Consider the following 21,014-nt stretch of genomic DNA (forward strand, 5'->3'; position numbering starts at 1 on the left):
CCAGAAAAACGTTGAAGAGGAAAAATATAGCTCTACTGAGGAGATTGAGCCAGTGGATCTAATGCTGAGGGATCCAAGAGAGCACATAAGTGGAAACACGTGTAGGTGTTAAGAAAAAATAGAAGGTCTGGTCAAAAGGCATCAGATGCAGGAGTGGCTGTAAAGGGAAAAGGAGAGGGAAACAGCATTTACAACGCTGTCATTGCATTGCAGTACTATTACAACGCGGTCGTTACAACGATTTGCTGTAGGGGGCGCTGAGGTATTGGACATTAATTCCAACACCTCCCCTACTGTTGCACAAACTGGAGTAGGAATAGTAAATAATACTAATCCTAAGTCCAGCGCGGCCCCTACCACAAGTCGTTGTAATGACTTGCGATCTAAAATGCATCGTGTAGTAACAACGCTGTCGTTGTAACAACCGCGTTGTAAAAGCACGCGATGTAATAGATCGCATTGTAATGTACTATGGGCCAGATGTACGACCCTTTCATTGCGAATCGCAAATTGCGAGGTGCTAAATGAAATGTACAACAGTGTTAGTACACTGTTTTGCGATTACTAATGGGGTCGCGTATTGCGAGGCTCATTAATATTAATGAGCCTCTCGCAATTTGCGAGCCCATTGGGAATGCCAGCCCTCCCAGGGATGGTGGCCTGCTGGGCTTAGCAGAGCACCATGTCTGGAATTGCTTTTTAAACAAGCATTTGCAATGCAACAGGTCTCGCATTTACGTGAGTTTGAGCTGTTGGCATTGTAAATGACAATGCCTTTTATTTATGTTTTGGTTTTGGAACATAAATAAAACACATTGTCATTTATAATGCCAATAGCTTAAACTCGAGTAAATGCGAGACCTATTGCATTGCAAATGCTTGTTTACAGTGTGTATATAAAGCGCTCTGATACTTTCGGGTCAAGCTAGCGCTATATAAAACTTTTAAAATAAAAATAAAATAAATAAATGGTGAAAAGGAAAGTGGTGGTGAAACCTGGGGATTTGCAGTGTTTAAAGGCAGCCACTGATGCAGCCACTGATGCACTCAATGTGTACAGCTGTGTCAAAAACTAACGCTCGCTGCGGGAGTCAGAGGGCTCAGCCAAGCGCGAAAAGCACTGAGGACACGGGAGGGTGGAGGGGCAGAGGGAGGGAGCCTGGCAGAGAGGGCGAGCAGACTGGGAGTGAGAGAGAGATGACAGTGTCCATAGGGGACGGACGAAAGTCATTAAGGATTTAGGTGAGGTCTGGAGACAAGAGAGGCCTGGAGAGAGAGAGAGGGTGGGGAGAGAACACGCTGGCAGGGGGAAGAGGCGGATATAAAGGCACTAGTAAGGAAGGGGAGGCGTCGGCGGGGGAAGCAGATGCTCAGAGAGGCATACAGGGCATAGTAGAGGCAGCGGTCAAAGCAAGAGGTACAAGAGGCCCGAAAAGGAAGGTGACGTAACGGCCAGGACTGCCGACTGTGGCGCTGGGGAACCAGATTCGAGTCTAGGCGTCCTCTGCTCAACATCCTGTGATTCCAAGCAAATTACTTAATCTCCCCCTTTCTACCAAAGAATGAATGTGTCCTTGTGTAACATAACTGATGATCATGTGCAAATGATCATGTGCAAATAAAAGAAAAGAAAGAAAAGAAAGGAGGCGGAAACATCATCAGGCGGTAGAACGGAAATGCTGAATCAGAAGAAAAGTTGGAAGCAGTGTACCGAGAAAGGAAACAACCAGGTGTAGTGGATAACAAGGAAATATGGATTGATTATGCAGAGGGAAGAGTAGGTTACTGGGTGCAGTGAAGGAGAGTAGGTAACGGGGTGCAGTGAAGGATCGAGGAAATGTTGGGGTGTAGAGAAACGTATGGGTACCATTTTAAAAGGCACGTACAGTGTATGAAGACTGAGGTGGTGAACTTGCATGTAAAAGGAGGACACACAATGTGCAGCGGAAGGGTGGGTGGAGTGTGTATGGAAAAAAGACGCCAGGATCAGGGGGCAGGGTGGGGTGCAGAGGGAGGGTCCACTCATTGTGCAGCTGTGGCAGAGTGAGACTGAGAGTTGTGCTGCGCAGGGAGTGAAGAGGAGTGGGTGTGAAGAGCGCACGATGGGGGGCAGTGCAAATGGAGGGGCGGTGTTTCAGGGAGGTAGGGGCACAATGGGCCAGTCACGCAGGCTGCCAAATGCTGCGCGCGCCTGTGTGAAAGTGATCGCGATCACACATCAAAGCGGCCGCGAAAGTGAAAGCAAACGAGTGCTTTCAGGCCTCCAAATGGTGCGCGCGCCCGGCCGACGCACATGCACTGTATTTGGAGGCCTGAAAAGCCACTGTTTGCACTGCCAAAACTCGCTTACTATAAGTCTCGCCAGAGCAGCGCTAAAGCGCTGTCTCAGGCGAGACCTAAAAAGCAGCTTTTTCTTTTTTTTTCAATGCAGCCCGTTTTCCTTAAACGGGATGCATTAAAAAAAAAAAAAAAAAAAGGAAACGTTTTTGTTTCATTTTTTAAGGGCAGGCAGTGGTCCCTGGGACCACTGCCTGCCCTTAAAAAATATTCTTAGAGACAGTCACAAAGTGGAAGGGCTCCCCTGGGGACCCCTTCCAAATTGCGACTGCATTACCACCTTCTTAAAGAGGTGGTTGATAATTTAAGAGTGTTTTGTGACGCAATTGGACGCAATTAGGAAGGGAACGCCCCTTCCTAATTGCAAATGGCAATTCCTAAATAGCGAGTCGCAAACAAATTGCAACTCACTATTTAGGAATTGTACATGGCCAACAGTGATTCTGCATGCACAAATAGGTTCACAAACCTGCGCATTCAAAATCACGTCATACATCTGGCCCTAAATTCAAAGGAGATACTATAAAAGGAAAAGTCACTATGTGGTGGCTTGTTATGAATCACCCACAAGGGGGAAGGTAGAATTGGTGTGTTCATCAGATTTTAATGAGTCTGAGGAAGAAAGTGAGAAATGTAAGAAAAGGAAGTTGGAGAAAATGAAGATTAAACTGGAAATGGTTGATTTTGTAGATCCATTGTGTGAGAAGATATTCAATCCTCTTCTAATACAACATTCACTTTCGCCACAGTGGACACCAGCTGAGCATATGGTTCAGTATATATCATACTGGATTTGCAGAGAGATACCAAAGGAGGTTCGGACTTGTCTATGTTCTGAGTGTCTGAGACCTACCTTGCAATCCAAAGTGGCACACCTGAGCTGGACCTAAAATGTTTGAGTTTCCTCAAAAAACGCAGGAAGAGATTCAAGAAAGGGGTGGAATAAAGGATTGATGGGGTGTCATGATAGGCAATTAGACATCCTAGGACCCCTAACAAAGGTTTTTGACATGTGTGAGGAGGGGCACATAAGCAGCATTAGGGTTGATGTGATAGAGGTAGGCCAAAGGGCAATTTGCCTTTTAGGCAATATGAATGCCACATTGTGTATGGAGAGGCGTAAGAGCATTTTAATCAAAATAGACCCCAAGTTGGCGGAAATGGCGTGGAAGGAATTTGGCATAGAGAGTAATTGAATGTTGTTTGGTGAGGAATTCATCAAAGACATGGCCAGATATGTGGGCATGCTCAATTCACTGCAAAAGGTCCAGAAGGACATGCTTAAGGTTTTTGGCGGGGTCAATCACTCATGGCTGCTTCACACAAGGATTCAGACCCTATGGTTATTGGTACAGAGCAGGGTGTTTTTTTATCCACAGAGCCAGAGGTCAAGGTCACTAGAAATGTGGAGTGACAGAAGAGCAAGAGGTGGAACAGGTGAGTTCAAGAAATGACCTTTAATGTACCCAAGTACAGCTGGAGGGCAGACTAGCTCAGTTTGTTCTAAGATGGAGAGAAATTACGCAGGATCCATGGGTGTTGAGGACAGGATAGGGCTAGCATGTAGATTTTATAGGAGAGCCAGTCCAGCTGGTTCATCCAAGGTTATTATGTTCTTCAGAGGAGCAAGAGGATTTAGTAACTTAGGCAGTGGAGGCCCTTTTAAGGAAAGGGGCCATAGAGAGAGCAACCAAGAGCCCAACTTGTTTTGTGAGCAATTTTTCTTGATAGAAAAAAAGGACAAAAGAATAAGGCTTGTGATCAATCTGAGAGAGCTGAACGATTTGGTAAGTTACAATTACTTCAAGATGGAAGGGATACACATGTTAAGAAATGTGTTAAGGAAAGGAGATTGAATGACAAGGTTGGACTTAAAAGATGCGTATCTGACAGTCCCAATGTGTGTGGGACACAGAGATTACCTTCAGTTCTGGTGGAAGGGTGTGAGATGGAGGTTTCAGAGTCTACCATTCTGGCTAAATTCAGTGCCATGGTGTTTTACAAAGGTCATGAGACCGGTGAAGGCATGGTGAAGATCAAGGGTTGTACCTCTGATAGTGTATCTGGACAATGTGTTGATTATGGCAGAGGAGAGAAGGTTTGCTTTGGAGCAGACCGAGTTGGCTGTGCAAGTGTTGGAAGATTTAGGATTTGTAGTAAAGAGGGAAAAGTCTTGTTTGATACTGGCGCAAGAGATTTATTTTTTAGGATTTCAGATACAGACCTTGGAGGGTGTGTTGAAGTTACCTAAGGAGAGAGTGAGGAAAATTTGCAAGGAATTGAAGAGAGTAAAGATTGGATTTCTTTGCACCAGAAAGCAAGGTTGTTAGGCCTCATATCAGCATATGTTCAGGCAACTTTTCAGGTGCCCAGGCAGTACAGAGCACTACAGAGGATGAAGGGTTATCATTTGCACATGGGAACGAAGGACTCTCAGAAAATAAGGATGAATCAGGATGCAATGCAGGAGGTGAACTGGTGGTTGTTAAACATTGAAGCATGGAATGGAAGGCCAATGTTTGGGGAAGTTCCAGAGGTAGTAGTAGAGTCAGATGCAATTCTGTATGAATGTGTGGCCATATGCGGGTCTGTAACAACGGGGGGATGTTGGTCAGTCAGGAAATTGCATATCAATTTGTCTGGAACAGTAGGCAGGGTCATTTGCAGTGAGGAGCTTTGTGAAGGACAAGGTAAAGTGTTGTGTCCTGTTGAAAATGGACGTGTCAGTAATTCGATATGTCAATAAGATGGGGGCCCTCGGTCAAGGGTGTTAGTAGAAATGGCAAAGACATTTTGGATCTTCTGTTTAGAAAGGGAGATTATGGTTCAGGCACAGCATATTCCAGGGAAGTTGAATGTAGAGGCGGATTGGAGTTCACAAAATTTGCGGGATACAAGCAATTGGAGGTAAAACAGGGAAGTGTATTTTTAGTCTAAACAGGAGATGGGGTCTGCTAGAGGTGGATCTGTTTGCAGACAGGTTGAATGTGCAGCTGCAGACCTACTACAGCTGGAGACTGGACCCAGAAGCAAAAGCAGTGGCTGCTTTTCTACAAAACTGGAGGAAAGGGAAGTGGTACACGTTTTACCCATTCTCATTGATTCAGAGGGTTGTTATCGAGGTCTGGAGGGGAAACTGAATTCCTGTTGATCACTCTGTTTTGGCAATCACCAGTGTGGTTTCCAATGGGATGAACCTGTTGATAGATGATTCAGTCTTGCTACCATGTTTTCCACAGTTGCATGTGGGAGCCCAAGGAGAGTTCCACACGTTGGTAGAAGAGGGACAGTTGGTATTAATAAGTTGGATGATTTCAGGAGAGTGTGGCAGGTACCTGGACTATTGGACGAGGCTACAGGGCTTATTAAGGATTCCTGGGCTCCCGGGACAACTAAGGCATACAGGAGGGTATGGAGAACAAGTAGAAGCTAGTGTGTTGGAAGGACTCTGCAGCCCATATCAGCAGATGTAGTTGAAGTTGTATATTATTTGACAGAGTTGTTCAAGAAAGGTTTGGCTTACAGTTCAGTGAATCTGAGCAAATCAGCAATTTCAGCAGGCCATGAGTTGGCTGAATGAGATTCTGGTAGGACAACATGCTTTAGTGAAAAGCATTATTAAGAGTGTTAGTTTACATAATCCACCTAAAGTCAAGTATGCTTCTTTATGGGATGTGTCCAATGTATTAAAGGAAGTTAAGAGATGGGGAGGAAATGAGTTTATGTATATCACAAAATAAACGATCTTGAAAAAATCATGAATATGAGGAGGGAAAAGGTCCCTACTCAGAGGGTACTATTCATGTTAGAGGCTGAAAAGAGAAAGTGTGCCCTAATCATGGGAGAAAATGAGAAGAGGCCTTTCTTAGCACAAGTACCCTCAGTCGCCCAAGGGTGACATGCTTCATCATAGGGTTCCCTCCTCACGCCAGGGCCGGAAGGCCCAAAATTCCTTACTGAGCTACACAAGTTTTTATCCCCACTCTCTGACATAATCTTCCGGTGAGTCAATTCCTAAGGATACGCAGAAATTGAACTGAAGTTACCAAAGGATTAACCTAACTAGATTTCAGCTTGGAATGGCCCATTACTTGGTGTCCTATCCCCGAAATGTCTATACAAGCTAAGACTTGGGGGCGGTCCCTTGCAATTCCCTAGTCCTCCAATCGCAATTACTCTTAATTTTTTTGCGAGTTGTATACCACCCAACATAAACGCATTTTAAAACCATTCTTAATAAAATTACAGACGGAGGCTATGGAGTTCTTGCAGCTGTTACAATCTGATGCTGTTTGTCACATTATCTTTAAATTCCTGATTTCTGTAATGAACCAAAGGAATACGATGGGGTAACGAATTGTATATTTTATGTTTTTAGATAATTATTATTATTATTTACAGTTCAATTGTTACATGACACATGTAACTAGGGAATGAACACATTTGCACTGATTGTCTCTGTACGCATTGAGCCACTTTTTCTCTTAATTGCTCGAGTTTTAATGATTTTACTCTTGGCTCTTGTCTATATTTTATTTTTCATCTGCTGTTATGGTTTAGTACAAGCCATATCAAGATTTTGATTGTTTGATTGATTGCTTGACACTGTGAGTCAAGAACACCTCTAACTGAGGAGGAGGAAAAGTACCTAAGAACGACTGATAACCAGCATGAGGACTAAATTAGCAGCCATAAAAGATTTATTTTGATTGATATTCATAATAAGCATGTTCTGAAGAATGTGCTGCACACCTCTAATTCTCATCGAAATGCTGAGTCCAAAGATTTTTAATATAATATTTAAGGAAAGATTGATTGTACAAATTGATTAAGTATACATGATTGCCATGTTTTTTTGGGGGGGCGAATAATTGGAATAGGATGTGGCATAATGACCAGAGCTGCCGACTTCGGAGCTGGGGATTCAGGATTGAGTCTCGGCGTTGGTTCAACAAACTGTGATTATGGGCAAATCACTTAATCTCTCCATGCCTATGGACAGCAGCCTGGACACCCACATGGGTGATAAGCGTGCTCTACAAATCCCAGTATTATTTATTTATTAGAATTATATTAAAAACAAATATCGATATGTGTATATTTTTCAAGTCAAAGAAAACGAGTAAAGGGTGACTCTGAATTGGGGGGGCAAAAGGAAAATACAATTGTGATTGCTAACTGCCTATCCATGAACTCTATTAATGTCATAGGCGTGGTTTACTAAAGTGGTATATGTTATTTTTCCAACTAATACTAAATAAGTAGTGTTGGAAACAAGTTTGAGATTTTTATTTGACATTTTCTTTAAACAATTATATGATGATAGCTTGGCACAGAGCAGTCAGGCTTATCCCAGAGGCAATGTGTAAAGTATTATTTATATCTCTCTATATATATCTATATATCTAATATATATCTATATCTATATTATATATATATTCCCATGCATATATACACACACAAACACTAAAACAAGACCAAAAGTCCAACACACACAAGAATTTTCAACGACTAAATCAAGTTGTAGTTCTTAAAAATCAATGGTTGCGGCGGCGTGGCCTAGTGGGCCAACATGGCGGACGCACTGTAGGAGAGCTCCCCGGCAGTCGGCCTATATCTGTCAACATTCTGTCCACCCTATCAGTATATTTTGGCCCTAGACAGCTCTAGAAGCAGAGGTGAGTAGTGCCCAGCAGAGATGGGGTTGACTGAGTGCCCGGCAGAGACAGGGTTGACTGCGGCTCCACGGGAAGTTTGGGAAAGAGTGGAAACACTTGACGACATCAGCCTTGTGGTTACAGGCCACGGCTCAGCCTGTGCCAGCTGGGAAACAGGCCCTCAAGGAAGAAGTCGGGGTACGCTGACAGCCGTTGTCGGCTGGCGGCAGGGCAGCCGAAGGAGCGAGAAATGAGGTGGAGAAGCTGTGGGCCGCGTGGCTGCCAATCCCTCTGAAGAGATGCAGTGGGAAGGAGAGGTGCGCTCCCAGAGCCGAGGGGCCGGATGGTGGGTGCTGAGGGGATACCAGGGGGCAGAGGGGCAGGCTGCAGTGGCCCCGATCGACAGCCATGCCTGGCACGGCTGGGGTAGTTGTGGTTAAGTCATGACATAGCCACACAACTTGGACAAGTTCCCCTTCTGTCTGTTGGGGGTTGTGGTGTAGGACTGCTGGCTGCCGATTGCTCGTGCCACTCCCAGGAACACATACGGGGGTCTGGCGGGTCATGCATACAGGCAAAGTTAAACAACGATTCGGGACAGGCTGATAAGATTGCAACCCACCATGACTAAGGATAAACTACCTTCTATGACTGTAAAACAGAGTACCATGGACTAATACGCCAGCGTTGGCGCAGCAGCCCCCAAGTCGGGAGGGTCGGTCGGTGCTGGCCCAGATAACACTGCACTACTGGCAGCAATTATGCAGTCCAGAGATATGTTAGGTGCTAAAACTGGAGCAGTGAGCTCTGATGTCACCCTGCTCTGTCAGATTTACGAAACGTGTCCAGTGTTGAAGTCTCAGTCGCAGCCCTACAACAGAAAATGGACTCCCTGACAGTCATATCGAGGGAATTGGCGGCGAAGGTGGAAGATGCCGGGGACCCTGCCCACCCTTAGCTGAGACTCCTCTATACAATCTCTTGTGGACCCTGGTGCTAAGCCAATGATCCACCTCCCGAGCAAGGTTCCTGTGATCAGTAAGCTTACTGTAAATCAAGTGCTGGCGAAACTCAAAAAAACAATTACTAGACAAGTGCTCCCATGCAATCAAATTGTACATCCCTTGATAATATGTTACCTCACTGCCCTTCAGCTAACCATACAATGTTCTGCAGAAAGAATCAACACATTCAAGCCATGTTTGTGAATCAAGTTTGGCACTCTTCCTAAACTTGTCCCTATACCTCTCTGGGGTAAGACCATACTTCTTGATGAGGGCTGCCTTCCTGTTGTGGTAGGTGAGTTGCTCTGGGGCATCTAAAGCCAACAGAATATCCCTCCCCTCCAAAGTGCTTCCACAAACCTGCCCCACAATCTCTATCAGGGACCCTGTTAATGTGTAAAACTGCCTCATAACCCTTAAACCACAGATCTATGCCATTCTCCTTGGTATAATCCTTCACAAGGCTTTTGGGTATGTGTACCCTCCCTTCGGACTGCACTGGAGCTATGCTGCCACCATCTGTGCTGAACCTGGCTTTCAAATACAGTGCCTTCAAGCTCAGCTCCTGAGCTAAAATCATTTCTTCTCCTCCAATGCCAACTTATCTTTCTCCATGGCCAATTTATCCTTTTCTGTTTCTTTTTTGCGTTTAGCTAGTTTCAACTTTAGCTCCCTTTCATGCTCCATTTTGAGCTTTTCCTGCTCTAGCTTGTGCTTTCTAGCTTCCCGTCTGTCCTCTAGCTCCTCCGGGGACAGACCTTTGGAGGACACACTCCTGCTTGCCCTGGAGGGTGCTTTCCCCCAGGCAGATCCTGATTCACAAAATCACCATGCAGGCTCTGTTACTCCGTATCCACAATATCATTCTCATCCTCTATGTGCTCATCAGCCTCTCTGGCTGCCAACCAGGTACTCAGCGTCTTTTGCAGCTCCTCTTTTATAGTGAGGCCTTTAAAAGGACATTTGAGCTCCTTGCAGAACTTTTTGAGCTAAGGCACCGTATAGATTTCCAACCTTCCCTGCTCAAACACCAACTCTGCAGGTACTGCTCATGGCTCTCCAGACTAAGACATGATTGTGGCAAAAACTCAAGAGTAACAAAAAGAGGAAAACAGTATGTTGGGGTGTAATGGCCTGCGATATGGAAGTAGTGTACACCAGTCACTGCATATAATGTACAAATACAAGTTCTATCCTCATCGCTGATCACCAATGTTAGAAATGGTGTCTGTAGTTGGCAATGGTTTGCACCCTGAACAAGTAAGGACACTGCCTCTAGTCAAGGTAAGTAATTTGCACCCCTAAGATAACCCCTGCCCACCCCCTTGGAAGCTTGGCACAGAGCAGTCAGGCTTATTTCTGAGGCAATGTGTAAAGTACATATGTACACACACACGCACCATTAATTTTCTTTACATCTTCTGGGGCCCAAATTATTATTGAATTAGGCTTATTCATTTTATCATCAATTGAAGATGGATAACCTTCAATTTTCGAAAGATGCTTGCTTATCCATTGCAGGGGAATCTTTTTAACAAGGCAGATATCCTTACATTAAGTGCAGCATTCAATTCGTACTAGAATGTTGAATCATTTCCTTGGTCATTTCTAATATTAGAAGAGTTATCTTTTGATAATATAGGTGAGGGATGCTCAGATAAATTAATCAATAAGTTTTCGTCCGGTATATCTTGTGTGGTCTACGGAATTTAAATTGTAGTTGCCTTACTTACCTTTTCTTGGATGCGTGCAGCTTCTATTTTATGCGCTTTGCCACCATTACTAGAGTAGGGAGATTGTGAAGTACATCTTGTTATCTTGAGATGTATGTGTCGTACTATCCAATAATTCTGCTGATCTGCATGTTAATGCTTGTAACTAAGGCTCTGATTGAACCAACATAGAGCACAAAACGCCAGACCACGTATGCTCTGACTCCAAAGTGTATATTCACCCCCACACAATGCGCTCAACTTACAGGCTGCAGAGAACTGGACAAGCAGTGGACCAACGTGTCGGCCCGCCCTGACCCACCCCAACCATTGCAAGTAACTTAAGCTAGGGCTAAGATGTCACCAGACTAGCAGTGACAGCAACAGGATTGGGGAGACTAAAAAATAACAGAAAGCTGAAGAATGTGAGCCGCAAGGTAGCGTTCGCTAAAATGGAGCTGGAACTAGCAGCGGTGCAGTGACACCGGGAGAGTGAGAAAGAAAGGGGGCATGAGCACAAAGGGCTCCATGACATCAGCAGTCCGGATTTGCCGCTACTCAGTTGTGTTTTCCCATTGGCTAGCTACTGGCTGGCAGCTTATCTAAAATTCCACCTGACTGGTAGGGAGGTGGTGCACAGTACCTTACACTGTTCGTCTCCCTTCTTCATCTGGAAGCATGAGTCCATAGTAGACAGGCTGGTAGCAAAGAGCTCTATTACTTAAGGCATCTGCACGCTAATCAGAACCAGTCTCAGTGCTGCTGTTAATGTGATTATGCCTTCGGCAGCCTGTGAGAGAAATATATGTAGGAAAGCAGTCTTCGCCCAAAAACAGGAGTAGATCTACAAGAAAACTACTTCAAGGTACCAGTCTGGCTTCAGACCAACCCTACAGCACCACTCTTCAAGTAGTCAATAATGTCCTACTCATCAGTGACAAAAACAATCCTTTCCTCCTGCATTACTTGACCTCTCTTCAGCCTTCGACATGGTCAGCCATGAGGCACTAATCCACACCCTAGAAAACACAGTCCTGCAAAGGCTTTCCTCTAACATCACCAACAGCCAATAGTGCAAACAAATGGGAACCTCAGGACTGCAGAAATGCCTCTTGTGCAGTAGTGTTCCCCATGGATGTATTCTCTCTCCTGTCATCTTCAAACTTTAAAATGCACCCCTCAGGATAATACTCAGGGACAAGAACACTGAGTAAAATTAATATCACAATGACATTTAACTCTATCTTTAGATCTAGATCTTTTCAATCTTTGACATTCATCTTCTCAAAACCTGCCTCAAGCTAGTCCAGCACTGGATGTCTAAAGCTCAACCCTACAAAGATGCACCTATGATCTGGAGCACTATCTCAATCGACAACACAATTGATCCAACCTTTCACAATTCAGTAAAATATTTAAGATGCATCTCTTCAAAAAGCACTTCCAACCCACAGGTTAGGAATTACTTCTCACCCAACTCTTGTGAACAATCCTGAATGTGCACAGGGCTCACAACCTATGTTTATAGATAGTTTTCATCCTGTTTCTGCACTTCTCTCTCTCTTGCTCCAGGTCAAAGTCTGATGATGAAAAATGAATCCCGGTCCCCAAATTAAGCACTTGCTCGTGGGTATGCCAGATTGTATTGAACATCTCAAACTTGGGTTGACTCCTGTTGCACAAAACTGCATTGTATATTCTGGATAGGTCGGTATACCAATATACTGCATGTTTGCGCCGACTTTGGCATGTGGATCTGATGAAAAGCCAGGTCTGTGTATTGTAGATGATCACGCTTTACGTCAGATTCAAGGGTTTGCTCTGGGTTGTCCTAGACACACCTTCTGCGCATACATTTATGGGAGCTTGTCACTTTGCAGAGCAAACTCATTTTGGCCCCAGGTGAGGGTCAACCTTTAGTGCAAGAAAGTTGATCAATGCTGAGGTTTGTGCCATTTAGCATCGTAAAAGTACCAGGAGCAAGCCTATAGTAAATCTGGGCGTCTGTGTTTCCAGGCGCTCCAAGACCACCACAGTTGAAATATTCCCATCCTTACATTGTCAATCAGCTTGGAGAGGGGGACTCTATTTAGCCAGAGTTATATGAGATGGTTGGCAGTGGAGTGTTCATGCCAAGGAAGATCTGAACTTTAACATCTTGGGCCAGTAATTTAAGCATCAAAATGTTAATGTCGCCCTAACTCAGTTCTAGATCAGATGACAGTATCATGGATCTCTGAACTTCATGAGTAAAGCAGCCTTTGTTGTCTGATTGTACTCTTCTCAAAGATGGTTTTTCCTTCATCGTCACCATCCTCCCCTGCATTATTGCTCGACTGAAAGCAGGGCCGGACTTGCTGTAGCGGGCACTGGACGTTTGCCCGGTGGGCTGCCAGGGTGGGGGCCAGTTTTGGGCCCCTGGGGGCTGCTTTTTTTACTGGGGGTCAGCAATATCGGCCCCCTGTTACAAAATCTTCAGAAACCGGCCCCAGCAAACAGCCTAGCTGCACCCCCCCCCCCTCACCCAAAGGGGGGCCCGGCCGAGCAGTTTTCCAGGGGCAGTATCGGGTCCCAGTCCGGCCCTGACTGATAGGATAGCTTTTCCCTTAGAACAGACACTGCACATTGTTGTGCACTGAAGGGTAAGAAAATAGATCCAAGTGGTGTATCACATGATAGAAACAGGCTAATTGATACAGTCATAAATGAATTCCACACTTAAAGATGAGCACACCACAAAAATGCAAACAGTCTGAAACACTTGTGGTCTATTTACTAAGATTTAACGCCGTGTTTGCGTCACAAAAGCGATGCAAAATGATGCTAAATCTACGTTCTAGCTCTAAACTTGTTTAGCACTGGAAAACACTCAAAAGTAGGTAGAGCGGTGCATAGCGCTGCTTTGATTACTTAAGGGGGTGGTGATGGACGGCGCATCAGAACCAATCAAACACTCACACCCAGTCAACAGATCTGGGTTTGATCCATCACCGTTCTTTAGCCCACTCTGCCACCCCAGTTCAGACATGGCCATATGCAAATCAGTCTGACCCTGTGCCTCATGGGAACAGTCCAGCCCGAACTGCCAAGCCATGTCTTCCCTGGACTGGAAACTAGCTTCCTAGGACCGGTTTCTGGCATTTCAGCCGTCTTCAGCCAGGCTTACTTGAATCCAGCGGCAAAGTGAGCAAGGGACTCACGTCTGAGCATACCCTGCCAACTTATGGCGAACAAAGCGGTACAAAAGGGGGTGGTGATGGACGGAGCATCAGAACCAATCAAACACTCACACCCAGTCAACAGATCTGGGTTTGATCCATCACCGTTCTTTAGCCCACTCTGCCACCCCAGTTCAGACATGGCCATATGCAAATCAGTCTGACCCTGTGCCTCATGGGAACAGTCCAGCCCGAACTGCCAAGCCATGTCTTCCCTGGACTGGAATCAAGCTTCCTAGGGCCGGTTTCTGGCATTTCACCCCTCTTCAGCCAGGCTTGCTTGAATCCAGCGGCAAAGTGAGCAAGGGACTCACGTCTGAGCATACCCTGCCAACTTATGGCGAACAAAGGGGTACAAAAGGGGGTGGTGATGGACGGAGCATCAGAACCAATCAAACACTCACACCCAGTCAACAGATCTGGGTTTGATCCATCACCGTTCTTTAGCCCACTCTGCCACCCCAGTTCAGACATGGCCATATGCAAATCAGTCTGACCCTGTGCCTCATGGGAACAGTCCAGCCCGAACTGCCAAGCCATGTCTTCCCTGGACTGGAAACAAGCTTCCTAGGACAGGTTTCTGGCATTTAGAACGGTGATTGATCAAACCCAGATCTGTTGACTGGGTGTGAGTGTTTGATTGGTTCTGATGCCTGGCTGAAGACGGCTGAAATGCCAGAAACCGGTCCTAGGAAGCTTGAATTTAAAGGTTGCCTTGTAAAGATGGAGAATAACTTATAGTAGCATGGTTAGCATGGGAAATTTACACAACACTACTGATATTTTTGGCTCTTGCTGCTGGACAGAGGCGTTTTAAGGCATGGGCAAAGTGGGCAATTGCCCAGGGCCTCCTCCTTCCAATGGGTCCCCTGGGCAAGGGAACTTTTATTTTATCTCTCACCTTTGCCTATTTCTTTATCTTAACCTCTCTCCTTCTCTTTGCCTATCTCTTACTCTGACTGTGTCTCTCTTTGACCTTTGTTATCTGTTTTTGTTGTTTTGTACAGCTGAAGTCCTTTTCTTATGAACAGTGTCATCTTAAGGATTTTTGGGGCCCCTGGAAATATTTAAATTGTTTTTGTATCCCCTATTTCTGTAAGCATCATGCCGGCTTGATTTAGCAGAAAAGTTGTAAGAAAATTAAATTAGGGTAGCCTTAAAATATGCCTTGCCCAGGTTCCCAAAAAATCCTTAAGATGACACAGATGTACAATAACATGCAAATTGAATTGCCAAAACAACAACAAAGATACTTGGTGATTCACAAAAGAAGAGTACATGATGTGAACATGATATGTCAGGTATTCCTCAGAGGGAAAGGTGTAAAAAAAAAAAAAAAAAAAGAGTTTTTTATCATTTAAATTTTTTTCCTGTGTGCGTGGATACTTTCTCCACTTTCCTGTCACGTCGGTGGCGGAGGGGTCCTTTAAACAAGAGATTTCTTAACAAAAATAATCTGTATTGGATACAAGTGGCCACACCTAACAGCTAGTGCATTTTAATTTGCATAATTCACAACCATTTTTTAAACTAATTTCGCTCCAGGAGCCACTTGCTCTTTTTTGTGTGAACTTCTATAACATATGCAATGTGTTTCTACCCTTTGCACCGCGTGCTCTCATATCCATTCTTCTTTGTGAATCTGGACCTGGGGAATGTATGTCTCTCTTTTAATTTTTTTCTGTCATTCATCGCCTCATAATTCAATGTAAATTTGTCTCATGGAAGTACAACTGCAGTGTGGGAACCAAGTATACATTTGTAAGCCAAGGGACATCACATATTTTAGGAGTGTGAACTGTTATTTAGGGGCTTGGCTAAGGTTGGGTTGTACTACAATGTGATAAGGCCACCGTTTCTTAAATGTACATTTTGCTTTTCTTCTTAATTTTTCATGTTGGTCACAAAAAATAGCCAATAGACAGTTCTTGTTTTCTTCTAAATATACATTTTTGTTTGTGCGATTTAGATTTTCATACTAGTATTGCAATATTGCACGTTGAACTCTGTGTGATTTTGAAAGATTTATTCCAGTGCAAATTTGCGTTTCGTATTGTTGTTTGCCAACCCACGTCACCCCTTGTGGAATTCAAAGGCCAGTCTATAAACTAGAAAATGTGTACACCTTAATTTTGTAATGCTATTATACAAACATAGCCCATAGATCAAACCAGTTACATTATTTACAGTAGAAACATTTTGAAATCATGTTTAAACATAGAGAGTTTTCTCTTAATCGGCCTTTGCCACAAACTGACAGAAATTGTATAAGCAAGATGATAAAGTTTGATAAAACATATGTAAATTATCCAACCAAAAGAAAAACACGAACCGCATTTACAGAAAATGCAATTGTCCTTAGAATGTTGTGAGACTTACTGCATAGCTAGCTAAACAATCAGTCAGATGCCACTCATTGTGTCCCAGGTTGTGTTTCTTCTGTAAAGTTCGAACTTGTGAAAGGAAAGGGGTCTGAGCATCATTTTGGTATGCTTTGATCATAAATATGTCTTCTTCTATAATGAGGAAATTGACATTTCAGTTCGGCAGGTCACCATATCAAACTAAAACTGGTAAGATATCTCAGTGTGTTGATACAGCTGCAGAAGTGCTCTTTGTGCAGTCTGTAGGACACAAGTTGAAATTCTGGATCAATGACTTGGCCAGCACTCCAGGGTAGGTGTAGAATAAATATGTGTGGTATAACAGTAACATCTGTTGTTAATATCTTGAGACAACTGTGTTTGTAAAGAATGTCAGGTAGGTTCATTGATTTTATTAATACATTTTAGGGACAATTGGAAAAACATCCACTGTAATGTGCATTAAATATATTAATTCCACTTAACATTTTTCATACTTGGCTTTTCACTCCTTCTCCTTGCCACTCGGGCATTTAATCCTAGGATGAAGGCCAAACAAAATCAGTACAATGGTTTGCAAATTTGAACAATAGAGTTTCAATATCTAGAATCAATGAAAAAATTTCTAATCAGGTGGATAGTATAACCTATCGACAGTACCACTTTAAATTTAAGTATCAAGCAAAGATAGATACCTCTGAAAGATCTTCGCAAATGATAAACGCTTTTTACTGGATCTCATTAGCGTGATGCGCTTAGAGAATAATGAAGCATGAGAGATGACTGATCCCCTGCAACCTCAAAGGAAAACAAATGCAAAATCAAAACACTATGATGAAGGATGGAGGTAAAGTGTGATCCCGCTGCATATTATTATGGGTAATCGTACAGCATGGGCGGAGTTTCCAGTGTTGGTTCACGATGACTACACTCATTTCATTCATTTTAGATAGGCTTGACTATGTAAATAATTCCCATTGAAATTAATTTATATAAATATATCTCATATGGATATCCTGGAAATCGTGCACTTTGCATAATTTGAGAGAACAGTACTGTGAAATTGACACTTTTCACAATAACTGAAATAAAAGAAATAATACCCATTGGTGTTAATATTCTGTTAATGGTTCATTTCATACAGTATTCCACATGCTCACTTTGACCTTCGACTGTAAAGCACACGGGGAAAACAATTCAAACCAGTGATCCATCCAAGTCTGTGATATGAAAGAATCTCAATTGACTGATGTCCATAACCAACTAACTTTAAGTCAAAAAGAACATCTATTGATGGCATCTAATAATCTTTCTATTCACATGGACTTTTAAACAATGGAGGGTCACTGATAAATTACACATCTTGGGTGGGATACCAATATGCCAATTAATGGTCGCTGTTAGTGATCTGGTAAAAAGCTGTTTAGCGTCAAATTGTCTCCATCGCTGTCTTCCACGTTTGCTGCAAATGTCTTCAGTTTGTTGGCCCTGACTTTGCTCTTTCCATTCACCTGCTCATTGTCTGGTAGCAGAGAAGAGATGCACACCATCTCTGTGCTGTTCTTGTTTAGCAGCTTGTACCTGTTCTTTAGGTTTGAGAGCTTAGCTGCAAGGACTATAGTGCTGATGATGAAGACAGTCGCTATGAATGCTAGAATGGAGATGACCAGCAAGCATTGCCCCATGAGTGTATGCATGATGTTTTGTTTCTCCGGCTGAGTGTCGTCTCGGTTGGTCACATCTGGCTTGTCTGGTGCATGGGTGGATTCTAATACATCTGTGTGATTCAGATTATTTACAGAAGATGTTATCGTTTCTGCTGGGACCGACGTTTGTGTAATTGATGGCCCGATTTCAGGGTCTATGAGGTTTCTGAAAGAGGTGGTTGTATTGTACTCGGTAGCAATAGTTAGCGTGGGGTCAGTGACAAGAGTGGGGACAGAGGTCTGGGCAGAAACAGTTTCATTAACAGTCTCTGCAATAGCCATTTGTGAACTGGTTGTTGTGTCATGAATAGTACTTGAAGGGGTGGTGTGAACTGTGATGATTTCTGGAGTAGTTTCCTCAATTAGTTCTGTTTGGATTGTTGAAATGGCTGGTTGATGTGTAAGTTCAGGAGTGGTCAAAACATTACCAATTGAAACTTCAGTTTTGTTGGTTACTGCTTCAGTTGTGAGCTCTTCTCCCAAATTTTCATCTGTAGTCAGTTCCTCTAGTGATGTATCATCATCAGTTGTGTCTCTTTTTACCCGCAGCACCTTGGAAGGTTTCAGGTTCAAGATCGTTGGATTACTGGAAGGCGGCTCTGATAACCATTGAAACAGCATGGCAGGCAGAGAGCTGGAAATCAAGGACTCTTGCCTTGGCAGTAGGTCTTTTTCATTATTGCTGGCTCTCAGCTCTGCTCCTGGGATCTTGTAGCTGTATGAAATATTCAAAATAGCCAATGGTAGGGCAATCCAAATTATATTCATCTTGCCTAGAGGAGAGAAAAAAATTAATTGATTGCCGCCATACAACAAATAAGTACAACATAGACTTTCTATTCTGGTGTCACTGTACAGGGAACTGTTACACAAAGTTGGACTGAAAGGCAAACCCAGAGAGGGTAAAAGTTTAATGCTTGTTGATTATGTTGTCAGTAATGCCAAGTGGGTCACATTGTGTATCCAATATCATCAATGATATATCACTAATCTTCCAAGATTTGTGCTCCACCAAGCAGTAATGTCTCCAGATTGTCCTTTGTACTTGTACCTTCTTTGAGGGTTTGTTGATCATATCTAAATTTGTAGTTTAGCTAATGGCAACTTTATCTGATCTCTGCCCTATTTAGACCCAACTGGCAGCTGTTCATATTTTCAATAAATAATGTTACAACAATTGGGCATAATATTTCCCTCTAAAGTAGGCCTGAGCGAAATTACAATTGTGCTGCTGTAATCTGCATAATTTTGTGAATTTTGCATTATGCTTGTTACACTAAATTCCTGAAAATATGCCCTTATTGTGTACTTACATTACATTTGTGGCACATATATGGTGCAGGAGCGCGAGAGTAATGCATACGACAAGAATACGAGCAAAGGTAATTCATCGTACTTGTGTTTTTGGCACCATTTCTTAAGCGCAAACTGTGTCCTCTCATCCAAAATATAGCACTAAATGGTGGATTTTATGTAATTATGTGTAGTTTCACGATTTGTAATTTTTTTTATAGAATTATGTGAAAGCAACTTTTGTGAATTTTGCACTCCCTTACTCTAAAGAGTTTTTCTGGCATTAATGTGTTTATCACTTACTTGTAATGGCTCTACCACCAGTGGTTATGTATTTACAACCGGCAATAACCTGACAGGTTGCATTTTACCACCATGCTGTATCATGTCCTTTGTTCTGGACCTTACTCCGCACTTCAAGTGGGCCAGCACCTGCCATGGCTTGCCAGAACTGAGTCCTAACAAAGAAAAACAATAATCTACCCACCGCCCTATGGGACCCTGTATTTCTGTCCTCTGAAGATGTAACTTCCTGACTGTCACATGTCAGAGCTACAACTCTGCGACTGACATAAGAAGTCCTCTTTGTGACATAGACACAAAGCAACACAGTCAGTATTGTGATTTAAGACTTTTGTCTGAGGGCCTAAAATACTATTCCATTCATGTTGAACAACCAAGTTATTGCTGCTTAATATTTTCCTTGTCAAGCATTTTATTGCCTATGACCCAGGGAAATGGGGTTCTATAAAATGTTAAATAATGATTTTGGTTATTCTTTCTCTAGTAATCTCTATTTATGAATTACGTAATGCACATGACATATGTTTTAGGCTGCACCCTTACACACATAGTCAGGCCTCCTGTGGAGGTTTCTTAGATATACTTCTTATGGCTCCCCCCTTTTTAGATACCCCATTCAACCCTCTAAAATCCCAATTACATTTTTACCATTCATTCAACAGTTTATCCAACACCAATTGCTCAATCTAGAAACAGTGAGAAAAACATAACTGGATGTTAAATGTTGGATGAACAAATGAATGAATGGACGGAAATAAAGGTACATTGCCTTTATTCTTACATTGCGGAGAATAAAATAATTAATTGTGCTAATTGTTCCTTTACTATTCGATGTTTAATACTGAAATTACAAGAACATGGGATACAGATACACATTTGTAATTTGCTGTCACTCCTATAGGTTTGCACAAAATATGTGAAGTAATCAAAGGGCAGGTGACGTTTCTGAACAGATGGTGGGTAATTTTAGGCTGCTGCTCAAAGTTTTGGAAATGCTTTATTTTATTGTTAAAAACAGTAGCCATTAATTTTAGCACTGATATTCCATAAGGCATTGCACTCTTAGTTTTCTTTAAAAGCAAATATATAGGTAAGCAAACTGTGTAGAAGGTGAACATGCATTAAATGTTTATATATCAGGATATGCTTAAATATCACTAAATTAACATATATTACATTACAGCTAAATAATCATTACATGTGCATTGCATTATTATTACAAATGTGTTATAACACCAGGTGACCTCATAGCATATGGTAGAACAACTTCAGAGTTGCAGTGGCATCTTTTTTCAATGATGTTTTTTCTGTGCAACTGAATTGTGTCCAGTAGTGCCCGGGCAGTTTATAATTGTGCTGTTAATTCCAGTGATAACACTTTGCTTTTCTACATTACCATTTGAATAAGTACTTAATAATCT

The 21,014-nt window shown here is 42.9% G+C and overlaps 1 protein-coding gene across 2 annotated transcripts in view; it reads right to left on the minus strand.

The window, feature by feature from the left end:
* Positions 1-15,939: 15,939 nt before the first annotated feature.
* SELPLG (selectin P ligand) overlaps positions 15,940-21,014 on the minus strand; it is a 96,432-nt gene continuing 91,357 nt past the window's right edge. For both annotated transcript variants that reach the window (XM_085633461.1, XM_085633462.1), the window contains exon 2: positions 15,940-18,770. In XM_085633461.1, the coding sequence (XP_085489587.1) occupies positions 17,692-18,765 (1,074 nt within the window). In that variant the 5' untranslated portion in view covers positions 18,766-18,770 and the 3' untranslated portion in view covers positions 15,940-17,691. The remainder of the gene's footprint in view (positions 18,771-21,014) is intronic.

This window comes from Triturus cristatus, chromosome 11 (assembly GCF_964204655.1).
Source record: "Triturus cristatus chromosome 11, aTriCri1.1, whole genome shotgun sequence".
Classification (NCBI taxonomy): Eukaryota; Metazoa; Chordata; class Amphibia; order Caudata; family Salamandridae; genus Triturus; species Triturus cristatus.